This window comes from Molothrus aeneus, chromosome 3 (assembly GCF_037042795.1).
Source record: "Molothrus aeneus isolate 106 chromosome 3, BPBGC_Maene_1.0, whole genome shotgun sequence".
Classification (NCBI taxonomy): domain Eukaryota; kingdom Metazoa; phylum Chordata; class Aves; order Passeriformes; family Icteridae; genus Molothrus; species Molothrus aeneus.
The window spans coordinates 103,728,304-103,755,557 of NC_089648.1; the positions used below are offsets into that span (position 1 = coordinate 103,728,304).

Sequence of the window (27,254 nt, forward strand, 5' to 3'; positions counted from 1 at the left end):
GTACAAGGGCAAAGTAAAAGATGGAATTCTCCTTGAAAAAGCAGACAAAGTGGTTTTGAATATAATAAACAACAAGCGAGCTGCTCACACCCTTAAAGAGTCACTGTTTTATGGGCTATATAGTGCAACACCTTTTAGCTGGCAGGCTTAGAAGGGGAATGCTACAGTGTCTGCAGCTCATCCACCCACAGAGCTTCAGAACAGCCATAGCATGGGAATGGGAGCTCCAAGTTATCTGCAATGCAAAGGCACTGCTCTCTCTCAGAAGTTTAATATTATAACTGGAGATGTTTTCCTCTCAGAGAAGTGGGCCATCCAGAGTAGTGCTGGGGAAAAGAGATGGTTAAAAAGAGAAAAAAAAAAAGATGGAAAAAAAAAGCCAAAATTGTGGAAATAATTTGTGTATTAGTATACCACAGTTGTTGCATTTATCCATCGGCATTCAAAAACATCTGGGACAGCATCTTAAAGTAAACAATGTTCACAGGGCCATCTGGACAAAACTGCAGGCAAAAATTAAAGCATAAGCATATGGAAAAGCAGATTTTTCTCTTCCCTTTAGCAGTACAGGATGACAAATGTCAAACCTAGATCTGTCCACGCTTCACTGTGCTATGCTTTGCAGCACCACCTGGCTCTCCTTGCACAGCCACCAAATATGGACAGCACTGCCACAGCGGACCATATCTGCAGGGCAAACTCGATAAAAGCATTTCACTTCATGGTTAAATGGCAGCTTCACACAAGTAGCAAGGTTCCATTTGCTGAACCTTACATACAAGTTATTTAAGGGAAGGAAAACAAAGCCAAAGCATCCAGCTTTGTGATGAGAGCTGGGTGAATACGCAATTACAAAACACAAGAAATGAGAACCAGACATCCGATTGCCACAAAGCTGGATAATTAGGAGGATATATAGGGATAAGGATATATGTAGAGGGATAAGGAGAAGTAGTAGCAAATTGGAAAAATGCCTGGATGTTGGTATCAAAGTTAGGAAGCTCATTTCATTCAGAAGGTTTTAATTACTGCTGTTTGATTTCTTAATAATTTTAAAAACACAATCCACATGACATTTTACTATGCTCTTTGTACCTGTGAAAAAGTCCTGACAGAAATGTGCTGCTTTGCCATTACAAACATTATATGTTATGCTTATAACACACAGATATTTTTAAGTACATATACAGAGCCAGAGGAAGGACAGCAGTTTTTAATTTAGCTCTGCTCAATGTCCCCAACTCAGGGATAAATGACAGACAGGCCTGAAGCTGAATGTTTACTTGACATGTGAAGAGTTGGTCAGTCTTAATAGAACATGCTGGTAATGACTGTGATAGCTAATACTTCTACAGATTGGGGCTGGAGGGTCCTTCTGCAAGATTAACCCAAGGCTACAAGCATGTTATTAATCAAAAAGCTAATATGTAATTTTTTAAAGTGAATTTGCACTGAACAACTGTTTCATGGACCCTAGATGACTCAATCTTGCAATCCTGTAATTTAACAGGCGTGCTTTTGGGTATGAAAAGTGACTTTTAAACCAGTATATACACAAGGATCCCAGCTGAAGGATTCCATCAAAATGGCTGTCATCTGCAGCTGCCCACAAGGACCTTCAGCTCCTGGCCTAATAGAATAAAAGAAGAAGTCCAAGTCAATTGTCCACACACAGTAATATTTGTTATAAAGGACCTTGTTCATATTAATGAGAGCAGGTTGGGTGAAAAGCACAGAAGTAATTAAATTCAGACAGATTTCTGTCTTTAGTTAACTCATCTTTCAGAGAATTGACATGGTAACCCTTAAGCTCTCTGCCTTTCCCAGGTAGTGTGGACATCAGCCCTAGGCAGGCCTGTCTACCCCCAGCAAGGACAGAGAATCCCACACTTGGGACTCACATTCAGACCATGCCCCTCTGTCAGACCCTTCCTGCTGTTCTGCTGCAGAGCTGACCTTTCTGAGGCAGCCATACAAGGAAAACTCTCACCTAAACTGTGCCTTGATCACTGGAACCCTCTGTTCCTTTGACAAAGCATATGTGGCTGCACGGACACTCTGCTTGAGCACTCTGCCAAAACCCCTTGCCCAGCTCTCCATCCAGATCATCACCCCTGTCCATAGGCACCAGGTCAGTGCCCACCTCTGCTCCCACCATGACATCCACCTCCAACCCTCAGACAGCTGCTTCTGTACACAGACACAGCTCCATGTTTCTGTACACAGACACAGGCTCAAGCTTGGCAAAGCTCCCCAACATCACCCTGCTCTCCCCCATGCCAGAAAGCCCCCTATCCACCAGAGCCCTGCGAAGAAGGGCAGCAGAAGCTGCTCCTCTGCTACAGCTCTTGCCTGCAAAGCACCCCTTTCTTGCTGCTCTTTTCTTCAGCTTTTCTTGTGCCTGCTCCACTCACCTGTGGTCCCGTCCCATAAGCTCTCTGGAGGCAGGGAACCCTGCTCTGTCCCACAGCTGCTCAGCACCAGCCTCACAGGCAGTGACTGAGATTCCTGAGCCAAACATCAGCATGGACAATGATTCATTCCACAAAGCAGAGCCACTTACTGCACCAGCTGTACAAAAACACACGGTGCTGACACATCCACTTGCAAAGGGAAACTTATTGTGGGTTCCCTATCAATTTGTTTTGCCAGCATTTCAAACATTTGCACCACACACAGACTTCTGCACCACCTTTGCTGAAACTGAGCTCTGGCTGGGGGTGCAGATGGTATGAAAGCAAGAAGATAAATGACATCAAGGTTTTTTTTCAGCCAGGGGAGTAAGCACTATTGCTCATCTTTTCAATGCAACTTTTTTTTTAATTAAAAATAAGGGTTCCAGGAATACACACTTTCATTCCAAGGTCAAGCCTTTTCTATTGAATACAACTCTGGTACTTCAGCTGAAGGTCTTCTCAGTAAAAGCAAGGTTAACAGACTGTGTTTCTTCTACCAAGTTCTCATCATGCTGTATTATGAAATGCTACTAAATTGTCTGGCACTCCTTTTTTATCTAAAAAATTTAGATTTTTTTTTTCAACACTGTACTGCAATTAAAATCCAACCTTTAGAAAAACAGCCTGGTTTTCTTCTGAAATGGTCACTAGCTTTACATTTTAAAAGTCAAATTTCACTACTAGTGTTACAACCCTACAAATCAAAGATTATAAACTGCAATTTCATTTCTCTGAGTCTTGACAAAATGTTATAGACTAGAAAAGACATCTGCACAGTGTGGATGAGCAACCTATTCAAGGAGTGCTTTTGATCCTCTATGCTCAGATGACTTGTGTTACACCTCACATGTAAATAAGTACATGGACAGGAAAGGTGAGAATCTGTGGTTAAAAATGACAGAATGCCTAAAAAATTTTTTTGTCAATTATTCAGTTTTCATTCCTTTGCAAGGAGCTTACTAGCAAGTAAGCAAATTTGAAAGAAAATTTCTGACCAAGAACAAAAATGTCTTTTTGCCAAAGTATATTTTCAGATTCAGAGAATCAATATAATCTGTTTTATTTTGCTATTTAATTTTAAGTAGATAGAATGGTCTTCTATGACTCCAAACTCCATGTAAAAGTCACGGAAGAAAGAACATCATTTTTTTCAATATGATCCTTTGTCAATTGCTAATATCCACAGCAGAATGCAAATCTGCAAAGTTATTCATCACACCACCAGTTTTTCCATACAAGTCTACAACTCTCATATGTACTGTAAAATTGCATCTATTTTCATACATTAGTTACAGCCATCAAAACAAAAACCAAGTTGCTAACTTTCACTTACTGGCAAATCCAGGCAGCTGAACTTACTAGAAAAACCCCCTTCCTCTGCTTGCCCCTCCCAACAATAAATTTAACTACAACATTTGAGAATATATCTTCTTCCTTTCCATTCTATTGCCACACAAACCAATTTAATTAACTTCTCTATAAAAAGTATGCGATCTCATGTTTCCACCAACATATAATTTGGCTTTTGTAAAGGAAAATACGCATACAATTCACTTTTAAGACTGCAAAACAATTTGTTTTCTCCAGTAAATGAGCAGACACACAGATTGCAATGTCTCAGCATGGTTCCTGTGTACTACATGTGCATTATGTCCATGTGAAGCTCACAAGTGTGCCACACGGACAATACTGCACCTGCCTTTCTGTGGCAATCATCACGGCCTGCTAACCTTCTCCACAAAACAAATTTCTGGGTGGTACACCCTAGAAAGCAATCTTGCTTTTTTCTTCCAGCTTGTGCCCAACATGACCTCTTAACCAAACAGACTCCTTTAAAAAAAAAGGGGGGAAAAAAAAAAGAAAAGAGCAGGCATTGCTGGGTACAACAAACCATAGGATCAGATGTGAAAATCACACAGCTGCAAGCATTCTTTTGGGAACCCAGCACTGGGATTTATCTCAATCGCTTAATGTAATTACAAAAGTCAGTCATGTAGTAGTAATGTAATTTGCACATTTTTACAGCTGAAGTGAAGTTGAATCTTTATCAGAGGCCGAGTGAAAAGCAGGGATCCTGCTGCCACACTATTCCACCACATTAGTACCAAATGACAAGCATTTTGCTTTTGTTTATTTTCCAAGATGCATTAATTAGGAAATCTATATAACCCTCTCTCACATGTTTCAACCGATCATTTTATCTTTAAATGAATCATGCACTTTTGAGAACTGAAAAAAAAAAATCCTAGCAGCCCTCATTTGCTACTTAACCCATGTTCATACTGCATTTCTACAGAAATTTCTACACAATGCTATTTGAATTTTAATGAAGCACCATGCCAACCAGTTGTTACAACAGAAAGAAATCCAGACATAAGATGAATTCTTGTTACAGTGCCACATTCTGCTATGAGAACTGTCTTCACTTTGACTGCTTTTTTAGAAAGAAATGGAAAAGCAATGGGGAAAAAAGCACAAGATTGATTTTTAAGCGAAAAATATTAATTAACTGTCAGTTTTTCACTACTTGTTTTTTACAAGTTACTTTTCATTCTTTTAAAATTAGCTTATGTTTTTAAGGGGTCAATACATAGAATAATTTTTTACAATCTACATCAACTAATAATTTAAAAAATTATAACTACACTGAAAGTATCAATGGAACATAAAATAAAATGTTACACTAAAAAATAAAACCAAAACAAAAGTAGAGTTAATTTTCACAGTAATAGATCATGTCCTTTTGTATTCTGGACAACAGCATGGACTACATTTCAATTTCAGATTTTATTTTTTCAGAATCCCTAAAGGTAGTCTAATTTGAAGAAAAGAAAAAACCTTAGATTTCTGTAGGGGAAATACCAAGTCTGTCATTTATCAAAATGAACCAGGAGTGCCAATTCTGGTTGGGAGTTACCTGTCATGCACACCAGTCATTCATGAACACACGGCTGTTTTCCAGCCTCTTCCAGCAAGGGGCCTGGCCTAAAGCAACAGTCCTGGGCAAAGAGATTTTCTGTCCTTTTCTTGCCACTCAGGAAAACCCAACAAATTATCTCTGGGCCAACATTCCCAGAGCTTTCAGGAATGCAATCCAAAGTGCTCAACAGAGACAGAGTGGAGAGGGTCACAGACTTCCACCTTTAAAACATCACTGGAAGTACACACACACACACACTTAATGTATGAATCCTGCACTGGAGCCTCAACCCTTTCCCAGAATGGAGCGGGAGATGCAGCTGCCCTGCAGGAGCAACCCTGGCACTCTCAGACCTCTTGCTGCCAACACAGGCACCCTGCAAGGCTATGTCTAAGCCCTAAACAGATTCAAAAAATACAATTTTGGTTCCAGTTACAGCAAAGTTTCCAGTTATATCAGCAAACATTTACATGAAATGTAAGCATTTTCGGAACAGAGCACCAAAATTAAACACAAATGCATATGCAGCAGAAACATATACCACCCTGCTCTGCTATAAATATGTTTACTTTTCCTGAGTTAGTTTGGAATTTTAGTTGCCTAATTTAAGACATTTCACAGAAAACTTCTAAACTTCTTAATCTGAAAGCTTTAGATGTTTTGAAGTTCCACAAATTTAGAATCTAAACCATGAGGCACAGAGTTGTATCACTCAGAAAGCCTTATCCAGCAGTACAATAATGGAATAAAATTGCTTTCATTACATTAACTGAAAAAAAACCACCACAGCATTTTCATCTGCAAGAAAGCTGCAACACGCATTTATTACACATAAATTTGAAACTAAAGCTGTGAATAGAAGTGAAACCACATGCTGTATATTCACTGCTCCAAGAAAAAAAAGATGCAAAAGGTAGCAATATATCAATTTGTTAAAATGGAATAATTCAATATACAACCTGTGACTACACCAAAATATCGTGTTTTTAAGCAGCCCTTCATTTTTTCCCTCAAAAAATATGTAACATCTCTTGAAACCAGTAGGATTTATGCACATTCAGCTAGAAGAATACTTAGTGTAATTCTGTAAGGCAATCGTTCTCCTTTCTCACTTCTAACTGGTTGACTATCTCTGTTAAAGGATGCAAACAATTCTTTTAAAATTTTACTTAAGGTGGGTTTTGAGAAGCAAATGTGGAATTCAATGCACTAAGTCACAAGCCAGAAATGCTGCCAAGTGTGTTACAGCAGGGGTGAATAACACCAAGATTATCAAGAGTAGACAGCTGAGGGCCACACATACAAAATGCTATCCACTGTCACATATATTGAGAATGTGTAGAATGCTCCTAATATAAAAAAATAATTTAATACTATCTTATTTTAATAGGAATGATCATTCTATCAATTAAAACCAAATAGTAAAAATGGACATTACATCCAACAACAGAGTACAAGAAAATCCACTTAAATCTAGCAAACTGTGGAGAACAAGCTTAAATCAGAAAATTTTAAGCTGTTGTACATCCATACCAAGAAAATTAAATTCATTCATAGTGAATGTATAATGTACACTTTGATATATTATTATGTGTTAATTTATGATTAATTTATTAATTTATATGGCCTTATCATATTTAAGTTAACAACTCCTCTATATAAACTTTCTTTGTCAAATACAAAATTCAGAAAAACCGTCCTATAGCATCCAAAATATTTTTAAAATGCAATCATACTGTAGAAAAAAAAGTGACATTACGTTTTGATAGGCATTACTTCCCCAAGAAGCTCTGCAATTATAAATTACATCATGGTCACATTGTACAACAATTCTTCAGCTGTATTTTTAACATGACTCAAAATCTGAAATGTTTATTATTATCTCCAGATAAAACTAGTTGTGCAAACTTACTTGGTTCAGCCCTGGCACCATGTTTTTGAAGGAAGTCAACTATCTGAGCCAGAACCTTTTTGTTGCAATGTGTTGACAGCTCTTCATCACACTCATAACACCTAAACAAAAGAAGAAACAAACTGGAATTCAGGGCTATCTGCATGCACATCCCACCTCTAGCAAACCTCCCAAACAACCTTACATAAATTACTTAAGCTCTCAGTTTCAATTTTTCACGCTAAAAAAATAGAATACAATTGAATTCCCTCATCTCATATATGCTCTTCTATAGATCGGTCCCAATTCACTGTGGTCCTTACATATTTAAATAATTTCAGAGAATACAAAGGACAAACCCATATTGCCTCCAGAAAGCCTACCTTTCTTCTATAGAAAGCATTCATTTTATCTGTCAGAATCATTCTTTATCATGAGAAGACACTGCTTTAAGTTATTTGAAGTCCTAGGTACAGGCACACACAAACACCTGCATACTGATTCTTACCATATGATCCACGTGCTGAGGTTGATAACGATGCAATGAGGTTCTGTGCGTGCAGTTTGGAAGTGTTTCAGAGAATGCTGGCCTTCTGAATTCTTACTACACCCCTAAAAATGGACACATCGACCCAGTAAGGGGCAGGAAAGGGAAAAAGAAAAGACTATATTATTAGAAAACAAACTACAAAAACTCCACTTTTCAAAACTAGACAAGAAGCTATTCTGCTCTACTTATTTGTCATTTGTAAGGATTGAGAGGATTTAACATTCTCATCTTTTCTACTTGGAAAAATCACTTTAAAATATAGAGAATTAATAAATTTGCTCTAACTGAATAGAAATAATTCCTAGCTTTTGGATAAGTATTGAATAAATATCAACATACAAAAAACTATAACATTCACAAAAGAAAGAATGCTCTAGTAATTGTGAATGAAACAACTACGTAGCATATTTGGTCCACAGAATATCAAGAAAGATGAGAGCATAGGTTACCCTCACTGCTCAAGAATGTCAAATGCATTCCAGACAGCAAATGAAAAAAGTACATAAAGTGCTTTGTACTACAAAGCTGCTCAGAACACACTATTTATGTACAGCAATTTCAGGAGAAAGCATTTGCAATGGTTCAAGTATGAACAGAGTGGGACTTAGATTCAGGACTGGTCTCGGAATAGGCATAAGGTTTAGAAGCTCTTAACAGCATGAACGTGAAGAAGCACACAGAATTAACTCCTTTTAAAGGCCTCCTTAACAGAAGTTTTTCAAGCAAGATATAGGAGTCCTCCTCATATAGATCTAGTTAACTATCTTCTGACCCCTGTGAATAGGATGTTTCTTTGCAAAATCAAATCTGTTCATATTATACTGGTAGGAGCTGGCTTCTATAGTAAAACTTACTGAAAGTAGTTTTCTATAGTGAAACCTACTGAAATTCCAAGAAAATCATGACATGCTTTGTTCAGGCAACTATTGGCTGAACTAAGCCTGATACTGCCCATTAACTGAATTTTGCTGTATCAAGCAAAATTTTTTTTTTTACTTCACTCCCAGGGCAGAAATCTGTGAAAGCCCTTGGGGTCAGGACCTGCCATTTTGAACCCCGAGGCCATGATCTGACATTATAACTGATCCATTCTAATGGCTAGTTGCCACAGGTGCAGCATTCTCACTCCAGCACAGGACTTTCTCCCTGGTTTCAGTCAAATCTAGCAATTGAGTGTCCACAGCACAAGTTCATTCAGCAATATACATGTTTGGTTTTTCATTCATTCCTATTTATGGGAACTTCTGCCAGAGGAGCCAGCTGAACAGATGCATTTTGCAGCCACACAGCTCCCAGAGCCAATTCTCTGTAAATGGCAAGAGGATGCAGATAAGAACTGAGAAAAGGCAGGGCCATCACTAATTGTGATGCCACACCACACTGTTGTGGGAACCCAGAACATCCCTCTGGCCATCCAGGATGGCCAAGACCCCTGCCAGGGGGCTCAGAAGCCCTGGCACAGAGCCCAAAACACCTGTGGTTTTGATTATGACCCGTGGAGCAAATTACCAACCATATATGAAGATCAGCAAGCCACAACAGTTTAAGTAGAATATTAGTGAAGTTATCACGGGGTGGAAAAGTAGATTTTAGGTTTTTTGGTATGGGGGTTCAGGAGGCAAGATGGAGGGAACTGGGCATGTCCAGCTTTCTCCTTCTTCTTCTTGGCCTCCATCTTCTGCTGTGATGTTGGTACTTACAGATTGGTTTAGAGTAGAAGCTCACTGTCTAACATAGGTGATAGGTATTGGAAAGTAATTGTAAACATTGTACACACAGTTTTTAGTATAAAGACATAACACCACCCCAGGGCAGGCAGAGTGCCTGGAACTGTCCTGCAGGGCAGGAGAAAATTTTTTATAGATAAGACACAATAAACAACCTTGAGACCGAGAAATGAAGAACTCTGACTCATTCGTCAAGCGCTCGGGCTGGGAAAAGAGACTTTTAACAATCTCAGGGTCGCAGTGACCCAGAAAGGCCCCGAGACACTGTGACACATAAAGCTAACCCTAAACACTGCCAAAAAGGAACAGGAACATGAGGTCACACCCCACTTCCCAAGGAAGCTGAAGCAGGGACTCTCACAACCAAGCACTTGCGTCACACTGCTCCTCTGTAATGAGATGCCAAACAGACAAGGATCCACAACACATCCTTCAGAACCTGCACCTGTGCAAACTGAGCACACATGCTCACCTGGAAGCCACATTTGAGACACAGCCAGATGTCTGAAGGCGCCCCGGGCTCAGTGTCGCTCACCCTCCTCTCCTTGAGGCACTCGGCACACACGGACCACACGCTCTGAGCCACCGCTCTCTTCACATGGGGCACGTCCACGGCCTGGCTCACGTGCTGGCAGGTGAGCCCTGTGGAAAATAACACACACTCGCTTTTAGCCATCCAAAATAATGGCTACGGAAGAGAGCACATGGACACTGAAAGACCCTGATCTTCAATTAATTCAGCACCAGGAAAAAAAAAAACAGCAAAGAATTAAAGTAGGAAAGATCAGCCAGCTGCGCCCCACATACTGAATTTTATGAAGGAATCTCTTTTAGTCTTTCCGTAATGGAAATTCTTTTCAAGTCAATAAATGCCACCTCTTAAAACCAGATAAAGTAGTTCGTACAAAAGTACAAGGATTACTTTTATACAAAACTAATTTCCCTGGTTTTTGACAATAAAAATATAGATAAATCTATTTTTGCATATAACAACACAGACCATTGACCTTTTTCCAACCCCTAAAGAAAGATTTTCAAACACCCATGCATCCGTACTACAACTGCTCATTCTGAATGTGAATATCAACCATTCTTCTCTGTCATATTTTTTTGCAAAAAATTCACTAAATCACAGAATTAGCTAAGTTTGAAGTAACCTCTGAAGGCCATCTTGTCCAAGCCCTCACTTAAAGCACTGCCAAATATTAATTTAGATCTGTTTGCTCATGGTTTTGTTCAGTTGAATGTTGATATCATCAACGACTGAGGCTTCACCAACGCACTAGAAAATCAGGTTTCTGTCTGACCACCCTCAGAGTGAATATAAAATAAATTTCTTCACACCTAGTCAAATTTTCCACACCCTAAATTTGGTCTGTTGCCTTTAGTCCTCTCATTGTGGACTTCTTGCAAGAATCTGGGTCTGTCTTCTCTGTAACTACCATCAGGCAACCAATGAAAGAAATTATACTTCCACTCCTTTGGCTAAACAAAGACATTCCCTTCAGCCCCTCCTCCTACATCATGTTCTCAATCTCCTTAAAAATCTGGAAGGGGTGAACCACTGGCCCCACTGACAAGTCAGCCTTTCTTGTAAGAGAGAGCACACAGCCGGGCACAGTTCTTCCAATGAAGTCCCATGAATGCTGAAAATATGGAAAGAATCACCTACCTGCCCCACACTCTCATTAATACAATCCTGCCTACAGCAGGCACAAACAGCACAGCTTGGTTTTATTCAGTGTGTGCATTAGGACCCTCAGAACCTTTTCTGCAAAGCTGCCTTAATTCCCACCCTGTAATGGCACATGGTTATGCCCAGGTGCCAAACTCTCCACCTGCCGCTGGTGAACACTGAGAAGTTTCTGCCTGCCCATTTCTCCAGCCAGTCTAAGCCACTCTGAATGGCAGACCTATCCTCCTGCTTATCAGCTGGCCTCCTCGATTTGTTGCCAAAAAGAGATAGCAGATCACAGCTTCACAATGACATCAACCAGTTTTCTCAGCACTTTCAGATGCATTCCATCTGACCCCACAGACTTGTGTGCATTCAGTTCGTTTCACAGTTCTCAATCTTCTGCTCTGGACAGTGGTTATATCCCAGAGTCTGCCATTAAGGTCAGGAGCCAGGGAGGATCAGGTGCAGAGCTTACATGTGAAGACAGATGCAAAGGAAGAATTGAGTTCCTCAGCCTTTTCCCACATCCTGTGTCCCTAGAACCCCTGCCCCCTCACACAGCAGGTGTGCACTCACCCTAGTCTTCATTTTACTGCCACTGTATCCATAAAGGCTCATCTTAGTCTTTACACCCTTCAACCAATTCTAACTGTAGTTGCTTTACTTAATTCCTAATCCTGCATGCTCCAGACCTCTGCAAAGGCAGCTCAAACTTGCCTCCACCCTCTCTGCCATTCCTTCTTCCCTGTGAGCTCAGCTGGAAGCTCCCTGTTCAGCCACACAGCCTCCTGCCACACGTGCCTGACCTCACATGGAGAGGTCGCCATCGAAGATCAACCAACTCTGCAGCCCTTCAGGGAATTCATGCAGTTAACAACTGATCTCGTCAAAAACACTTGACTGGGGATATTTCTGTTATAAATTCAAGCAAGAAAAGTATTTCATGGTACAATGATTTGTGGCCTTCATCAGTCAACATGGAAGCTATTAGCCCTCAACCTCAGGACAAACATCCCCCTACATACCTGAAATATCATCTGAAGAGTCCTCATCCTGTGGCCTGTTGGGCCTTTTGCTTCTCTTCGGTTTCTCAGGGTTGGTTCTTGATGGATCTTTCACCCGCATCTGTTGCTTACTAGGAAAGACAAACAGAGGCAATGTTTTTGTTTATTGAAATGTTTCACTGAATGCAGCAAGTTTGAACTCTAAAAGCACAAGATCCAATCACACATTCAAACATCACAAACACAGTTTTAGGCTTGGTCTAATGTCAGCTCTTGTGTAACAAGGAGTATGAATGTGTCAGGAATGAAGCCTTAGAAATGTCACAACACCAGTTAGACTACAGGACACTGAATTGTAGCTGTAGTAAAAGGGGACACTCACTTCTAGGCAGAGGTATTAAATATCTGAGGTATTGAGATTTTCTTTATTTTTGTTATTACAAAGTAAGTTATTACAACCACAATATACCAGAAAAACTTCATCAAAACAAATGTTTCTCTTCCTTAACATATATCCCTCACGAAAGGTTTCAGTCATTATTTACCCTTGGCACATTCCCTAAGGGTTTTTGAGCAATTTCAAACAGTGTAAGAAAATAAAAAAGTCTTCCAAATCTGATTAAAGTGCTCTATCCTACAATGGATGACTGACTGGAGAGCAAACTGATCCCTCTGTTAAACATTAGAGAATCCATAAAGATTAAGCCTCTCATAGGAAATTTGTGTCATTAATCAAGGAGTCCTATGAGGAACAGAATTAAAGCATAGATATTTGCCAGTAAACTTTAAAAGAAATCTTTACAGATTTCAGCACACCAGTCATTTAATCAAAATCCAAATGTGAATCCACTGAAGGACTGTAGTGTGCACCATAGAGACAGCTGCTGGGGCTTAGTTTACAGTTTGTCTTTTAATAGTGTGGTTCATAAAAACAGATTTTTGTTTTCACATACAAAGCATATGAATGTAAAATAGTCAAATACTCATACACTGCAAATATGTGAGCCATTCTATTCAGAAATAACATGACATCTTGTTGTGTACCAGAAACAGGCTAGTAATGTCACCTGAGCCACCAGGACCAAAGATTTTCAACTGTGCTACTGCATTTAGGTATAGGAAACTTCTAAAATGCCCTATATTTGGGAATAGCAAAAGGTGTATTCTTACTATAGATCAATTAGTTAAATTTGCCAAAGTTTAGCAAGTTTGTCTACTCAAGATTTTTTAATCCTTTCTGTATATGCATTTAGACCTTTGTATTACTGAAGCTCTGAGAGACACAGGAATCAACCAGTACACTGAATTCAATATTCCCTCTCCTTACTTATCCACTAAGCCAATGAGCAGAACAGTCATCAATATTGATATCAGAGCCCCACCACCACTGACACCTGAACAGCCTTCCCTGAAGGAAAGCAGGCAATCTGCACCACCAAGCTCCTGTTTCAAGTTCCTATACATTTGGGCAGACATCCCTGCATCTGCCCTACATCCCCACATACTGTTAGTGCTAGAGGTTTTCTGCATGAACCTACCCATGAGAGATTTGCTTTGCACAAGTCACATTTTTGTATAGTATAAAAGAAATCTTTACTCACTGCTTCCTTGCATCAACAGCATCATGTCTCCTCAATCCTTCAAAACACAGCCCATTTTTTTTTATATAAAATGCTACATTTACATAGAAATTAGCTTACACTATATTAAATACCATGATGTTCTTAAATTACAGATTTCAAATTTTCCTAAATAGATATAAAGCCTAGACATGCAAGTGAACAGCACCACTGAATTCAGCTTTGCTGATTTCGTGGGTTCACAATTCCTATTCATACACTAAGAAAGGTCTAAATATTCCAGCTCCTGACTATATATGTTCAACAGATGTTAGCACACCTAATGTCCATCAGCAGCCATGCAACCTGGCATCCCTAGAACATGAGGAGGCTCAAACAACTTCAGCTGTATCTTTCTGCCTTGGCAGCTTCTCATATGTACCCAAGTTTCATGTGAAACTACCCATCACCTCCTGTCACACTGCCACTTAACTGAGCACAAGGTTCATCAAGACATTCATCAAACAGTAGGGCCAACAGAGCTGCTGTGAGAAAACACAAGACCTTAAACTAAATTATGCAAAGAGTCAATAGCAAAGACAGCAAAAATGTCCTCCCTAAAGGAACATAGCTGTGTTTAGGTGATTCAACATCGACATAAACAATCTATGAGTTCATTTCAGCATAACAATTTTGATCTCTTTGGACAGATTATGTAAGACTGTCCAAAGCACAGACTTCACCCCAGTGAAAGTCATCTTCGTATCAGTACACTTAGAGAGCTCCAATAAATAATAGTGGTCCCAACCAGCTGAAACACAATCCTTTCCCACATGTGAAATCCTGTGGCCCACAGCACAGGTGATGGATACAACCTGGATCAGGGCAAACACAGCCCACTGCTGGACCCATCTCCTAGGGGCCCTGAGGACACAGGGCATAAACAGTGTCAGCTGACACCCACAATGACTGAAAGCATGGCACTTCAAGCCCAACCTAATCAACATGGCATTAGAAATGAACACTGGCACAAGGAGCTGCACTCCCACTGCACAGCCCAGACACTTTTCAGCCTCCTTTCACTAAGAGCAGGCGGAGGAAAAGACAACACGGACCATTAGATTAATTACTCTCCATGGACATCCACACAGACAGACATCCATCAGACAATGGTTACTGACCTGTGAGCTCTTGGAAAAACCAGAGCATATCAAGGACTGAGACAGCCAGGGTTTGTGCCTGATTTTGAAAAGCACAGAAGTGTGATGGAAAGGTAACAGCAACGAGCTACTCCACATGATCTACAATGCAAGTGTATGTGGAGTACATTCAGGGACTGAAAACATTACAAATTAAAGACTCCATTTAATAAAAACATGATCAACATCAATCAATTTCAAAATCAGAATGCTTATGACAGGAATTTGATTATTATATTTAATTGAGTTAAACAAGGAAAAAACTTAGGATGCTTCAGAAATATTTCAGTTTATGAGAAATAAAAGATTTGAGTTTTTGTTAAAATGAAAATCCTGAACAAATAGACTCAAGAAAGCATAAAATATAGCTAAGAAAAAACCAAAAGGGATACTCTATACCTTATTGTTGGTCACAGGCACAAACCACTTAGGACAAACAGGCAAAAGAGAAAAGAAACAATTCAGACAAAACTAACTTGACACACTGAAGATTAAACACCATGGTAGTATTCCCATGATTTGCCTCTTTCCAACCCATTCTCATATTTGTTTTAATATGTCCAATGAGAATTTTCTGTCTACAGCCACCAACTACCCTAAAGGGGAAATACTCTCCTTTTCCTATGCAGAAAGAGATCACCATGAATCTTCCCTTGAAGTATTCTTTTGTGATGGAAAAACAAATATATTTAAACTTTTTATTTTGTACACATAAAATCAAGTCACGGTGCACATAATATTTGACTAATAAATCTGACAAATAAAAAGACACTGATTTTTGTGATAGAAAAACCTGAGTTTAGAGGGTATGTTAGCCCTACTCTCATCTCCACTTGGCACACAGTAAAAATCTTAAGTAGAAATTATGCAGTTTCCTTGGGAAAAAAAAACCCAAAAACTAGAAAAAGTTAGATTTAAAAACTCTAAACCTTTTCCTTTTAAAAAATCATTTTGTACAAAACTAAGAACTAATCCTTCCAAACATGTTCAGATTCTTTGAGCTCAGCATACAAGATTTTGGAGCACAATCATCACCATCACTAGCTATTCTCAGTTGACTTCTTACTTCTTAAAAGACTCCTAATGTCAATCTTCCTACAAAAAGCTGATTAAGATCAAAACCTCCTCACTCAACTGCTCATTTCCACCATTCTAGAAAGAACAAACCACTTCAAAATCAGCAGAATGATCTGCCTATCTAATTTTAAAAGCTTCAGATTTGACAGAGTGCCAAAAATCAATTTGCTGAATTTGTTAAGTTAAATCTATGGTGTGCCTAGACTATTTTAAATTTAAGATATGCTTGTTATAGTCTATATTTAACAGCATTAATATGCCTATATTTAGAAATTTACCCTCTTCATAAAGTATATATTTAGATACTTACAAGAGTTGAATGTTGTTTCTAAAATAAGTAACTGCTATTTTTTAAAAAATTTATATTTTACAGTAATGTAAAATGTAATTCAGTAGAGCTAAGACCAATAAAAGTTACAGGGCTAGTATGAACTAAAAATTGCTTTTCGTTGGGAAACCAACCCAACCCAACCCACCAACCAACCAGGTTATTCCTCTTCACATTTTTATGCAAGAGAGTTGGAGAAGCAAACTATCTTCACTGTCTGCACTTCCCAAAACCCTTTCCCATCTTACCATCTTGCACTTCTCACTTGGAAGATGAGTCCCTCCTCCTAGAATGTCTACAGTTCGCTTACTAAATGTTGAAATGTGTCACCTTAGTGAGTCTTCCCATGCTGTACCTTCACCATGATGCTTATAAGAAACACAGACCAGACCACCACCAGTATGTTAGAGAAATAACCTGCTGCACGGATTAATATCATATCACTGCTTCCATCTGCCCAGATCCACTGTTCCCCTCCTCTTATAATTAGGGTGTGAGCTCTTTGTGACATGTGCCACATTTTTGTTCCTATCTGTGCAGTATCTATTACAATATTTTTCTGATTCTTGATTAACTAGGAGGATTACAGTTGCATTACTAGAATGCAAACAAGATAAAAGTTATGCAAAACTCACCAGCCTATCTAAGCATACTGAACCTATGAAATGTAGCCAAGTGAGTCTAAAGAGAATTTCCAGGTACTATTTTGGATATGGGCATACTACTCTCCCAGTAGGACTGCCCATTAGCTGTGAAACCAGTATTGTTAATTATTTCATCAGTGAGCACCTGAATTCAAAGAAGCTGGGGCAGATACATTTACCTCAATCCCTTAATTCATCTGAGGTAGCCTAAATTCCAGCAGTGTCACTACTTGTTGTCAAACTTTCAAGTTAAAATTGTATCTTTTTACGTTGCTAATGCAAACAAAAACCTGGGTCACACTGAAAGGGCAGAGCACATACTGAATACTGGGAAAAATCAGCATTTTCATATGTGTCCTAGGGTGATGTTATGATGCATGTATCCCCATGTGTGTGTTCTGTTTATGCTGGATATTATGTTCTGTGCCTTCAAGACTGGCTCTGAAGAGAGAATGTTTTGTTTTGGTTTTGCTATCAGCTGCTCCCCCACGGCTGGCAGGACACAGAGATGGGGCAGTACATAGTGCTGCTTTTGCTTTTTGCTTTGCTTTTTGCTTTGCTCTTGCTCCTGCTTTTTGCTTCTGCTCATTAGTTAGTTTAGCTAAGCATTTAAAAATCCGAATTTTTCCCAGGACTGTTTTTCCTTTCCCTTTGCTGGAACCACTCAAACCTGCTCCGGACTGGGACCAGGGAACACCGAGAGTTTGCACCCTGTGGCTGCAGCAGCTGCCCCAGCACCAGAGGGACTGAGAACAGAGCGACCACCCCCAAGAGAGACTTTCTGAATTTGTCATCTTTTTCAGAGTGGTGAAAGAGTGTTTTTATCTGGTATTGTTCATTTTGTGTGCTGGGGGTGCTGTGCCTGTTAAATAAACAGGTTCTTTCCACTCCTCTCCGAGGAATCCTTCTCGAACAGGTTGGGGGAAGGGGCAGTGTGGGTTTGCTTTCTGGAGGGGCCCCCTTTGGAGGTTTTCTCCCAGATTTGGCCTAAACCAGCACAATATGACTTAATAGAACTGCCCAGCTGTAAACAGCAGCCTGGCACCAAATTGGTGAAGGAACAGCACAGATGTGCAGATTAAGTCCAGAGACACTTCAGAACACATCTGTGAAAGGTCCCTGTATGGATCAGCAACGCCAGATCCTCTGCAGAACTGCTACATGTTTTGATGTAAGCTGCAACTTGATACATTTCAGATGCCTGTTCCAAGCATTACCTGTGGCATTTTGCCTTGCTCGCCACTAGACCAAGTGTCAGGCAATCAAAAGAGGCACCACATCCATCACGGTCAGCAGCTGGGCAGCGTCACCCATCAGCAGGCCAGGAGGCTCAGAGCTCTGACAGCCACCGAAACCTCTGCGGAAAACAAGCCCCCGCTGCCTGCGAGAGCAGTAAAAGGACCAGAATTGCTGACTGGTAGTGGCAGCGAAGCTTCTTCCCCTGGAAAATGTCATCTGAAATTCTGAAAGTGTCATCTCCAAGATGTCCTAGCCCAAAGGCACATCACACATCCTACACTGTCACTGGAGCTCAAACGCCAATCCTGATGTTGTATTCCAGTCTTAAAAAGGGTGAGACACTGATGTACTTTTGGAGCAAGGAGTGAGATGGAGGCTTTGGACTGCTAGACACAACTTTCCAAGTGACAGTAAAAATCTCACAGCCTCTCTCACTTTCAGTAATCCACTTCAGCCAGCTGCTCATGCTAAGCACGTCCTATCAACTTTCATGTCCGTATCCTCCACAATCCCCCTCGGATTTCCTTCTAAAACCACCTGCCACAGAAAAATTACCTCTAAGGATGAACAGAAGCCAGAAATGTCCAGAAGCAAAACTGAAAAGACTCTGTAACTGGGTTTATGACTAGAGTATTTTAAAGCTCCAAGTGGGTAAAAAGAGTAGCATTTTGATGACATATTTTTTGCTAGTATCTTACAGCAAAGTTTTATGGAAAATTTCAGATATACCTGGCAATATCCAGCCCCACAAAGCAAACTGCAACTTTTGCTTATGTTCTTTATCCCACATTAAATGTGTGGGGTTTCTTTATAACATACCAAAAGGGAAAAACATCTGGGAAGATGCATGTGTGGTCCAACATAGGTCTTCCTAAAAAATTCATCCTTTAAAAAAAAACACCTAAGTACTATAAAAAGAGCCATAGCTTTTAACTAATGATGTTGGCTTGCAAGGTAAAAACTTTGCATGCGAAAAGGCAGTCAGATGACAGACTGTGCACTCTCATGATATAAACAACAACATTACTGTACCATCACCATCAGAAAATCTGAGGGCATAAGAACTGAAACAGCTGGAAAGTAACCAGTGAACTCACAGTACCTTGCTAGGATAACCATGTGGGCAAAAACTGGGGAAAAAGCAGCCAGAAAATAAAGGGCAATATGAGCAAAGGATGAACTTTGGAGAAATGCTCATCCTGTGAATTCAAAGAAATAAAAAGGAACTGTGGTTGAAGCATGTGTGTGAGACAGAAGGCTGAAACCCACACAATACAACACTTTAAGCTAAGGCTCCTGCTGTACCTCCACCTAAAGGGCTGAGTTGGAGAAAATACAGAAAGACAATGGCTGCCCGTAACTTCCCACCTATTCTGGAAGGGTGTCGTGGTTGATCAGTGAGGGTAGAACAGATAAAACAGTAAGTTACTACTAGTTTGAGCTCTTTGAAAGTCCAAGTCTTGCCATCAAGAACTAAAAATTTAATTCCATTTTCTTCCTCCACACAGACTGCCCCAGTTTGCTTTGATGGCATGTCTGAAGTGGAACAACTTGTCCTCGATCTACAACTGATGCTCCAAACAGAACCCCTGAGACACTAGCTGCAGTTCTGTGAATCTCACAGAAATAAAGCTACAGAACACCAGTTCTTCAACATTTCATGAAGAAATCTGACAAAATATTTACAAATGTAGTAAACACAAGAATAATTTTCACAAAGGCATAATCTGCTTCAAGCTTGCACATGCTCGTGCCATTACGATGTTTCTGTTTTAAAAGCCAGAAAACGAGAGCAGAAAGAATCCTTAAAAGACAAGTCTGTTCTTTATGCTTGTATGAGAGGATTATTTAATGGAATTGGGAAATACTTGTAGTTAAAGATGACATGCAACTAGAATACAGTGCTACACCGGCAGCTATTGCCATATGCTTCTAGGTTCTTGCCGTCATCATTCTACTGCACCTACGTGTAATGTGCTGTTGGGCATATCCTGTTTAATAGTGCAAGTAGCAACACAGGCACAGCAAGGGCGGGACAAAGTACTAAAGTAAAGGACAAATGACAGCAAAAGAAAGAAAGAAAGAAAGAAAAAAACCAAAAAAAAACCAGGAATCAAAACAGAGAATCCCAATAATAAATAAAACGTGGAGGGTTGCAGCTATGGGTATAGAACACCACGTCTCTGGCTAACCCCGAGGACCGGCACCGGGCTGTCCTTCAATCCCCGTGCACGGGCGGCTCCGCGCCCGCCCAACCCGGCGCTTGAGGCCGCGGCGGCTGCAGGCCGGCACACGCAGCGCGGAGCCGGGCGCGCTCGGCAGCCCCGCGCCCTACGCCGTGACCGGGCCGTACGTTCAACGCGGCCACAGGCGCTGCCACCGGCCGACCGCGCTCAGTCCCACACACCGAGAGACGCGCTGCGGCTCACGGAGGCGGCCCGGCGCTGCCGCTCTCGTGTCTCGGCAGAGTTAACCCGCTCCACACCGACAGCGGGCGGTCGCCACCAGCAGCTCGGCGCCGGCGACCCAACACGAGCCGCACGCACTTGGCCACCAGCCTGGCGGGAGAAGCGGCGGACGGCGCTGCCGCGGGAGCCGCCGGCAGCGGGGAGGGGCGGCCCGCCCGGCCCAGGGCCACGGCGGGGCAGAGCCCCCTCCCGCCGCCCCCAGCCCGCGCCCCGCGCCCGCCCGGCCCCCGGGACTCGGCTCCGCAGGCCGCGGGCCCGGCCGCCGCCATGGCGGGGCCGATCGGCCCAGCCCGACCCTCGGGCCGCGGCGGAGGCTCCGCAACCCCCCCCGGCTGCGCAGGACGGGCCCGGCGCCCCCCGCCTGTGCCGCCCGCCCCCTCCCCGCGCCCCGCACTCACGGAGCGGCGGGCGGCGGCGGGCGCGGCGGCGGCAGGAAGCGGCGGAGGAAGCTCCGCTCCGCTCCGCCCCCGGCCTCGCCGCTCCCCGCCCCAGCCGCGGCCCAGGCGGCTCCGCACGGGTGGCAGCGGGGCTGGGGCTGGTTCCAGGGCACAACGCGTGTCCCGGGTGGGAAGGGCGGGGGGAAGCGGAACCGTCCGGGAGCGCACCGGGGCCCGCCGAGATGCAACAGGTAGCGACAGGTCTGGCTGCGGGGCACTCTGGAAACTCAGGGCAAAGGCTGGGGTGACCTTCACTTCTGAATTTTGCTGAAAGAACTGGAGATGCTGCGCTGGGTTTGTGCCCGTGGGCAGCGCGCCAAGAGGAGGTTTGGCAGCGCGCAGGGATGGCGGTGGAAAGTCATGCTCAGAGGTTATGCAGCACGGTCTGGGCCCTGGATTTTCGAGGCAGCCACCGTGGGAGGGACTGGAAGGAGAACAGCATCAAATGTGCATGTCCCCACCGAGGGCACGCAGAGTAAAGCATGTCCAGCATTCGAAGGAGGAGCTACTGGAAACTGGGTTGGGTGCCGCTGGGTTTGAGTGTGGGAGGTTGTACAGAACTGGAAAGTCAAGTGAAGAAGAGGTGAAATGGAGACAGAGTCCCAAGAGGTAAAATGAAGGAAGCTGCTGAGGAGTTGGCTGAATGCAGCCATAAAGACAAAAGGAGAATTGGATGTGCTGCTTCCCTCCTTTTCACCAAGCTGTGGGAATTTGCTAAGCTTTGTCTGTTCTGACCTCAAATTCTCTGAGTTTTTCACAAGATGGCTGGTGAATGCTTCCTATTTCATAAAACAAGGTGTGTTCTCTCTTTCTGTACATAGTATGATCCAGGGTCAAATCAAAACCATGAAAATGCTTCTTCCTGTGAATATGTATTTCATATGACAAGTGTTCTGGTGCTTCACATTGAACGCTTTATGGTCCTTATGGTGATACGTGCAATAAGTGGAGATTAACTGTGGTCATTATTTTACTACAGATAAAATATACAGCAAATTATACTTCATAAGATAATTTCTAAACATAATGTATTATATCCTTACCTTGTGGGAAATGGAAAATGCATTAAACCTCAATTTGTATATAGATATACTGCTTCAGACAGACAATTTGCAAATGCCTGTCAAGGAGGCCATATGGAGAGGCTGGCAGAAGGGCAGCTAGTGAACCAGTTATATGTGCCAAGTTCAATTTGTCACACTTTACAGTACCAAGAACTATTTTGTTCTCCTTTTGAGAAGGAAAACTCTAATTAGTAAAGATTCAATAACCTACTCCTCAAAGTGCATCTTTTATGAGAAGATCCAGCATGCCTGCTTTTAAAGACTAGAATTGCTCGTATATAACACATTATAAAGGTATGCAGTAAATACAGAATACTGGTTTAAAATATGTGGAACAGAAGGACCCTCATTTCTTCACTCACATAGGTCTTGGCCATTAGTCCTTGTGGTTAGAAGACTGACAGCTTCAAACCTAAATCTAGGGTTTCAGTTGAAAACCAAAACATTCAAAACTGAAACCAGGGATCATCGATTCATATAATATCCTGAGCTGGAGGGGACATACAATGTTTGAGTCCAACTCCTGACTGTGCACAGTAGAGGAGAATTACACACCATGTGCCTCAGAGTATTGTCCAAACACTTCTTGAACTTTGGTGGGTCTGGGGCCATGACCACTTCTTCCTTGAGGAGCCCGTTCCAGTGCCTGACACCCTCTGGGTGGAGGTTTTCCTAATATCTAACCTAAACCTCCTGTGATGCAGCTTCATGCCCTTCCCTCGCATCCGCTCATTCGTCACCAGAAATGAGATCAGTGCCTGGACCACATGTCCTGTGGCTGTAAGGGGACAGTGACACTGGTGAAAGTGGTGCAGGCCAGTGCTAAAATCACCTTTTCTCCTCGACGTTACACTCAGAGGCTGGCATTTTTAAAATTTGATTTGGCATCAAAATTCCTCATCTCAGTTTCATCTCCCAGCCTTTGCTACTTTCGGGCGTCTCCCCGGTTTGGGCAGGCCGGTAGAATTTACCCTGCCCAGGCAGTGCAGGGTAGATGCCGGATGTACCGAGGCCGGAGGCGGTGTGTGTGTGACCTGGCAGGTGCCACGCGTGGCCACCCCGGCGGCGCTCCCCTGCGCAGCCAGCGGCACCAAAGCTGCGGCCCCCGCCCCTGCGGGGAAGGCGGTGTCTCCTCCCCGCCGGCGGGGCCGGGCCTGGCTGGGCTGGGCGGCCGCCATCGCCAGGGAGCCGGCATGGGGCTCGGGGGCTGGTGGCGGGCGGCGCGGGCCCTGCGGGCGGCGGGCGGCGGCTGGAGCCGGGCGGCAGCGCCCGGTGAGCGGGGGCGGGCGGGGATGGGTCCGTGCGGGGTTTGGCCGGCGCCCGGGGACAGCCCCGCGTGGCTCCGCTCGGCGCGTCCCGGGCCGGGCTGACCGGCTGTGCCTCCCGCCAGGCCCCACCTGCCGCCGCCTCTGCGCCGCCGCGGCGCCGAACCTCTCCTACAAGGAGCTCAAAGACCTGAAAAAGGCCAACGTGCTTCACATTGACGTGCGGGAGAGGTGGGAGATCGACAGGTTCGGAAAAATCCCGGAGTCCATCAATATACCGCGTAAGTTGTCAGCGCCGCTGCTTGCAGGCGCCGGGGGTTCCGTGTTCCTCCTGGCTGGAATGCTCAGGTGGTGGTGACTGAGCACAGAGGAACGCTGCTAAAAAGCCGCTGGCATGTAATGAGGCTGAACTGTTCTTCTGAACTCCTCCTTTAGCAGAGGAGTTAGAAGTCCTGCAAACCTGTAAACCATTCAAACCTGTCTTTGGATGGAGAGTAAACAATAGCTTGTTTTCTGTATTTCCCAGTGGGTGAATTAGTAGAAGCTCTACAAATGGACCCTACGGAGTTCAAGGAACAGTATAATCAAAATATGCCATCCAAGTCAGACCCTGTGGTTTTCTCCTGTTTGGCAGGAACAAGAAGTAAACAAGCACTTGGTTTTGCCATGTCCTTGGGTTTCAGCAGGTATGACTTTGTGTGTAAGTATGGCATTAATGCTGCTTCCCCCCATGAAGCAGAACACATACTCATCTTGTGTGCAAGGGTAAAAATTACGTGTGGAATATGAACAAAACAATTGGTATTTGAGTTAGACACCTCCTTTTGTCTCCACTGAACCTGGAGATGCCATTGGGTGTTGCAGCAAAGTGAAGTGTACCACCCTCTGAAACAGCCCTTGAGCGGCTCTGCACATGTGCCACTGGTGACACAAACTGCTGCAAGACCACGCTGCCACTGAAGGGTCCTTCTGCCTCTCAGGGCTCCCTTGCTGAGATGTTTCTTTCTTAAAGAGCTCCATAAGCACTAGTCCTGAGATGCAGGAAGGTTGTAAAGGTGGAGAACTGCTTGCTTTGGTAGTAGTACAGTCTTAAATAATAGTTTGAGAAACCACACCCTTTGTTGAATTGCAGTTCCACCTTTACAGTTCACTGTTGACAGTGGCACTTCCTGTAAAGCTTTGGATTATTTGCCAGGAGCAAAGCAGTGAAGGCAATAGCTGATAAAACCATGAGATGATAGAGTGAAATGCAGCATTTGGTTTGCAGAGTTGTTAAACCTATCTTTGGAAGGTGCCTCACTGTCTTGAAGACTGCAGATAAAATTTAAGACATTGGTTATTTGCTCACATTTTCACTGAACTGCAATTCAGGAACTGGAACATTCACACTAATTCTAGTCAAAAGTATGGAAGCATGTTCTTGTTTCAGAGTAAAAAAATACCCTCCATTACCTGTTTTTCATTATGCCCAATTGAAGGAGTCAATATTGTTTTGCATAGTGGATTTTTGTTTTACAGAGTTTAGTTTTGCACAGGTTGATGTCAGACCTGTAGAGCATGTAGGTTTGCAAGGAAGTAAAGATCAGTGTGCAGGGTTTATTTGGTGACAAGTGAAGTATTAGACATAATAAATAGATGTGTATATCTCCCAGTGCTGTGAGTCTCTTCTCACTCTTTTAAAAAAGAACTGGCAACTGTTTTATTGATCCAGCTACTATTTCTTGCTTGATGTTTGAACTCCAACATTGTAATTTGGAAGAAAAGAGTTACAGAACTCACTGCATGGAAGCAGGCAGTCTTAGAGTAGAAGGAATGTCAGTCTGGCTCATTGAAGCTAGGTACAAATGTATATGGTTGCAGAGAATTTCTGTGTTTTCTCTTTATTTTAATCTATTGTAGGGGGTTTTGTTGATTTGTGGGGCTTGGGGTGTTTATTTTTTACTTTTGGTTTCAGGTTTGTTTTTTTTTTTTGCTGTGTCCTCTTTAAGAGACAATATTAAGGACTCTTCTTGAGAAAGGTATCTTCTGCATATTTTCAGAGTTCAGCAGTATGCTGGTGGCTTTGATGACTGGGTAAAACATGAACCTCCAGAAAAGAAATGAAGATGACAGCCCCACCCCTTACCCAGTCAAGGCTTCAGGATGGTTTGGAGGTTTTAGCAAATCACATGCATTCTGCTTCCATAATAAAGCTCACTACTGGCTTGTATGAATGGACATTCACCTTCAAACAGCCATGCATAGCAACTGCTTGGTTTAAATTATACCCAAAGACTATGGCACAAACAGAGGACACTAAAATTTGCTCAACCTTTCAACCTTTACTTTGGGCTATGGTTTTGGTGAATGCATGTGAAGAGAACCTAAGTGCAGATTATGTTTACTTTTTTGTATAATGTAGTTTATGACTGTTTAAACGAATGATGATAAGGCAAATAAAATTATTATTTCTCAAATACCTGTGTTGGGTAGTTGGTTTAGAATAGTCAAACTGCAGATATTCTAGTATCAAGGGGTCAGGGGGACAACAGAAACCTGCTGCTGGCTCTGTTGTGCCAGGCCTCACCAGGACTAACAATGCCTTTTGAAGATCATTAAGGTCAGAGTATATAGAGGATTTCATGATTTAGTTAAATGTATAATTCATCATGCTTAGCTGTATTGATAAGCCACCAAACTTCAGCATACAAATGAACAAAGCAAGGCACTCTAATCAACTTAGTACTTAGTCATGAGCAGCCAATGCTTCCTTTTGTAGTTAAATTAACATTTCTTAGGAGCACCTAAAACTACATAACCACAAAAAATAAACAAGTTATTCTGTGTTACACCAAGATCTATCTAGCCCATTATTTTCTGTTTGGCAGCAACTGGTAATAAACATCTGAGGAAGAGCATAAAACAGGATTAGTATGTAGTGGTACAATCTCCAGATTACTCTCATTTACAACTCAGAGTGTTCCAGGCTTTGCATGTCTTACTGTATTTGGGTACTTGTACATTTTCAACAGAAACTCCCATCAGACACAGCAGTGGTGAGAAATCTTTCCTTTTGTTGCTTCCCGACTTGCCATGTATTCATCAGCTGCTCTGGCTCCTGTCAGAAGTGAGCAGTTGTCACCTATCAGTCTTCTCACCACCTCTGATTTTTCTGGACCTATTGTCTTTTCTGAACTGAGTAGTTGTGGGTTGGTTTTTTTATAATTGGAAAATTACTGTATACCTCTTTTTTATTTTCCCTTTTTATTAATCATGGTAGTTTTTTTGCAAGATGTTTCTCAAACTATTTGTAGCTTTTGAAATTAGATGATCCTTTCTAATTTGCTTTCCAAATGATGGGGTTTGAGTTAAATACCTTGTCTGATCCAGTTTGTTTCCTTTGGGATTTTTCTTTAAGTCTTTTTGGCATAGATGGCTTGTGTTTGCTCTGACATTTCAGAGCCACCTGTTGCCATATAATCTATGAAGAATTTCAGTTACATGTCTTTCAGTGAGATACCACATTTTTATGCACCTCTCCTTTGACGTGAAGCACAAGAAACATGATTTTTTTTCTGCATGCTTAGTAGCAAGACTGTTGAATTCACATTATGTTCCATTTCCTGTTGTTCAAAACAACACCTTTTTAAAACTGTCTTCACTGAATCCAGCTCTTTTGACTGCACTTCATTGCCTTTCACTGTTTTTACTGGAATCAAAGCTGGTAAAATTAGCCTCATCTTCCTAGTAGAGAATTGCCTTAAGAAAC

The 27,254-nt window shown here is 42.3% G+C and overlaps 2 protein-coding genes across 4 annotated transcripts in view; one reads left to right on the plus strand and one right to left on the minus strand.

Annotated features, from left to right (window-relative positions):
- USP45 (ubiquitin specific peptidase 45) overlaps nt 1-21,193 on the minus strand; it is a 50,234-nt gene extending 29,041 nt beyond the window's left edge. For all 3 annotated transcript variants that reach the window (XM_066547523.1, XM_066547525.1, XM_066547526.1), the window contains exons 1-5: nt 21,139-21,193; nt 12,248-12,357; nt 10,017-10,186; nt 7,776-7,879; nt 7,289-7,389 (exon numbers count right to left, since the gene is read on the minus strand). In XM_066547523.1, coding sequence (XP_066403620.1) covers nt 7,289-7,389; nt 7,776-7,879; nt 10,017-10,186; nt 12,248-12,347 — 475 coding nt within the window. In that variant the 5' untranslated portion in view covers nt 12,348-12,357; nt 21,139-21,193. The remainder of the gene's footprint in view (nt 1-7,288; nt 7,390-7,775; nt 7,880-10,016; nt 10,187-12,247; nt 12,358-21,138) is intronic.
- Nucleotides 21,194-23,434: 2,241 nt separating this feature from the next.
- TSTD3 (thiosulfate sulfurtransferase like domain containing 3) lies at nt 23,435-25,962 on the plus strand. The gene is made up of 4 exons (XM_066547527.1): nt 23,435-23,513; nt 23,632-23,787; nt 24,033-24,192; nt 25,546-25,962. The coding sequence occupies exons 1-4, from the start codon at nt 23,435-23,437 to the stop codon at nt 25,607-25,609; spliced, it is 459 nt and encodes a 152-aa protein (XP_066403624.1). The 3' UTR covers nt 25,610-25,962.
- The last annotated feature ends 1,292 nt before the right edge of the window (nt 25,963-27,254 follow it).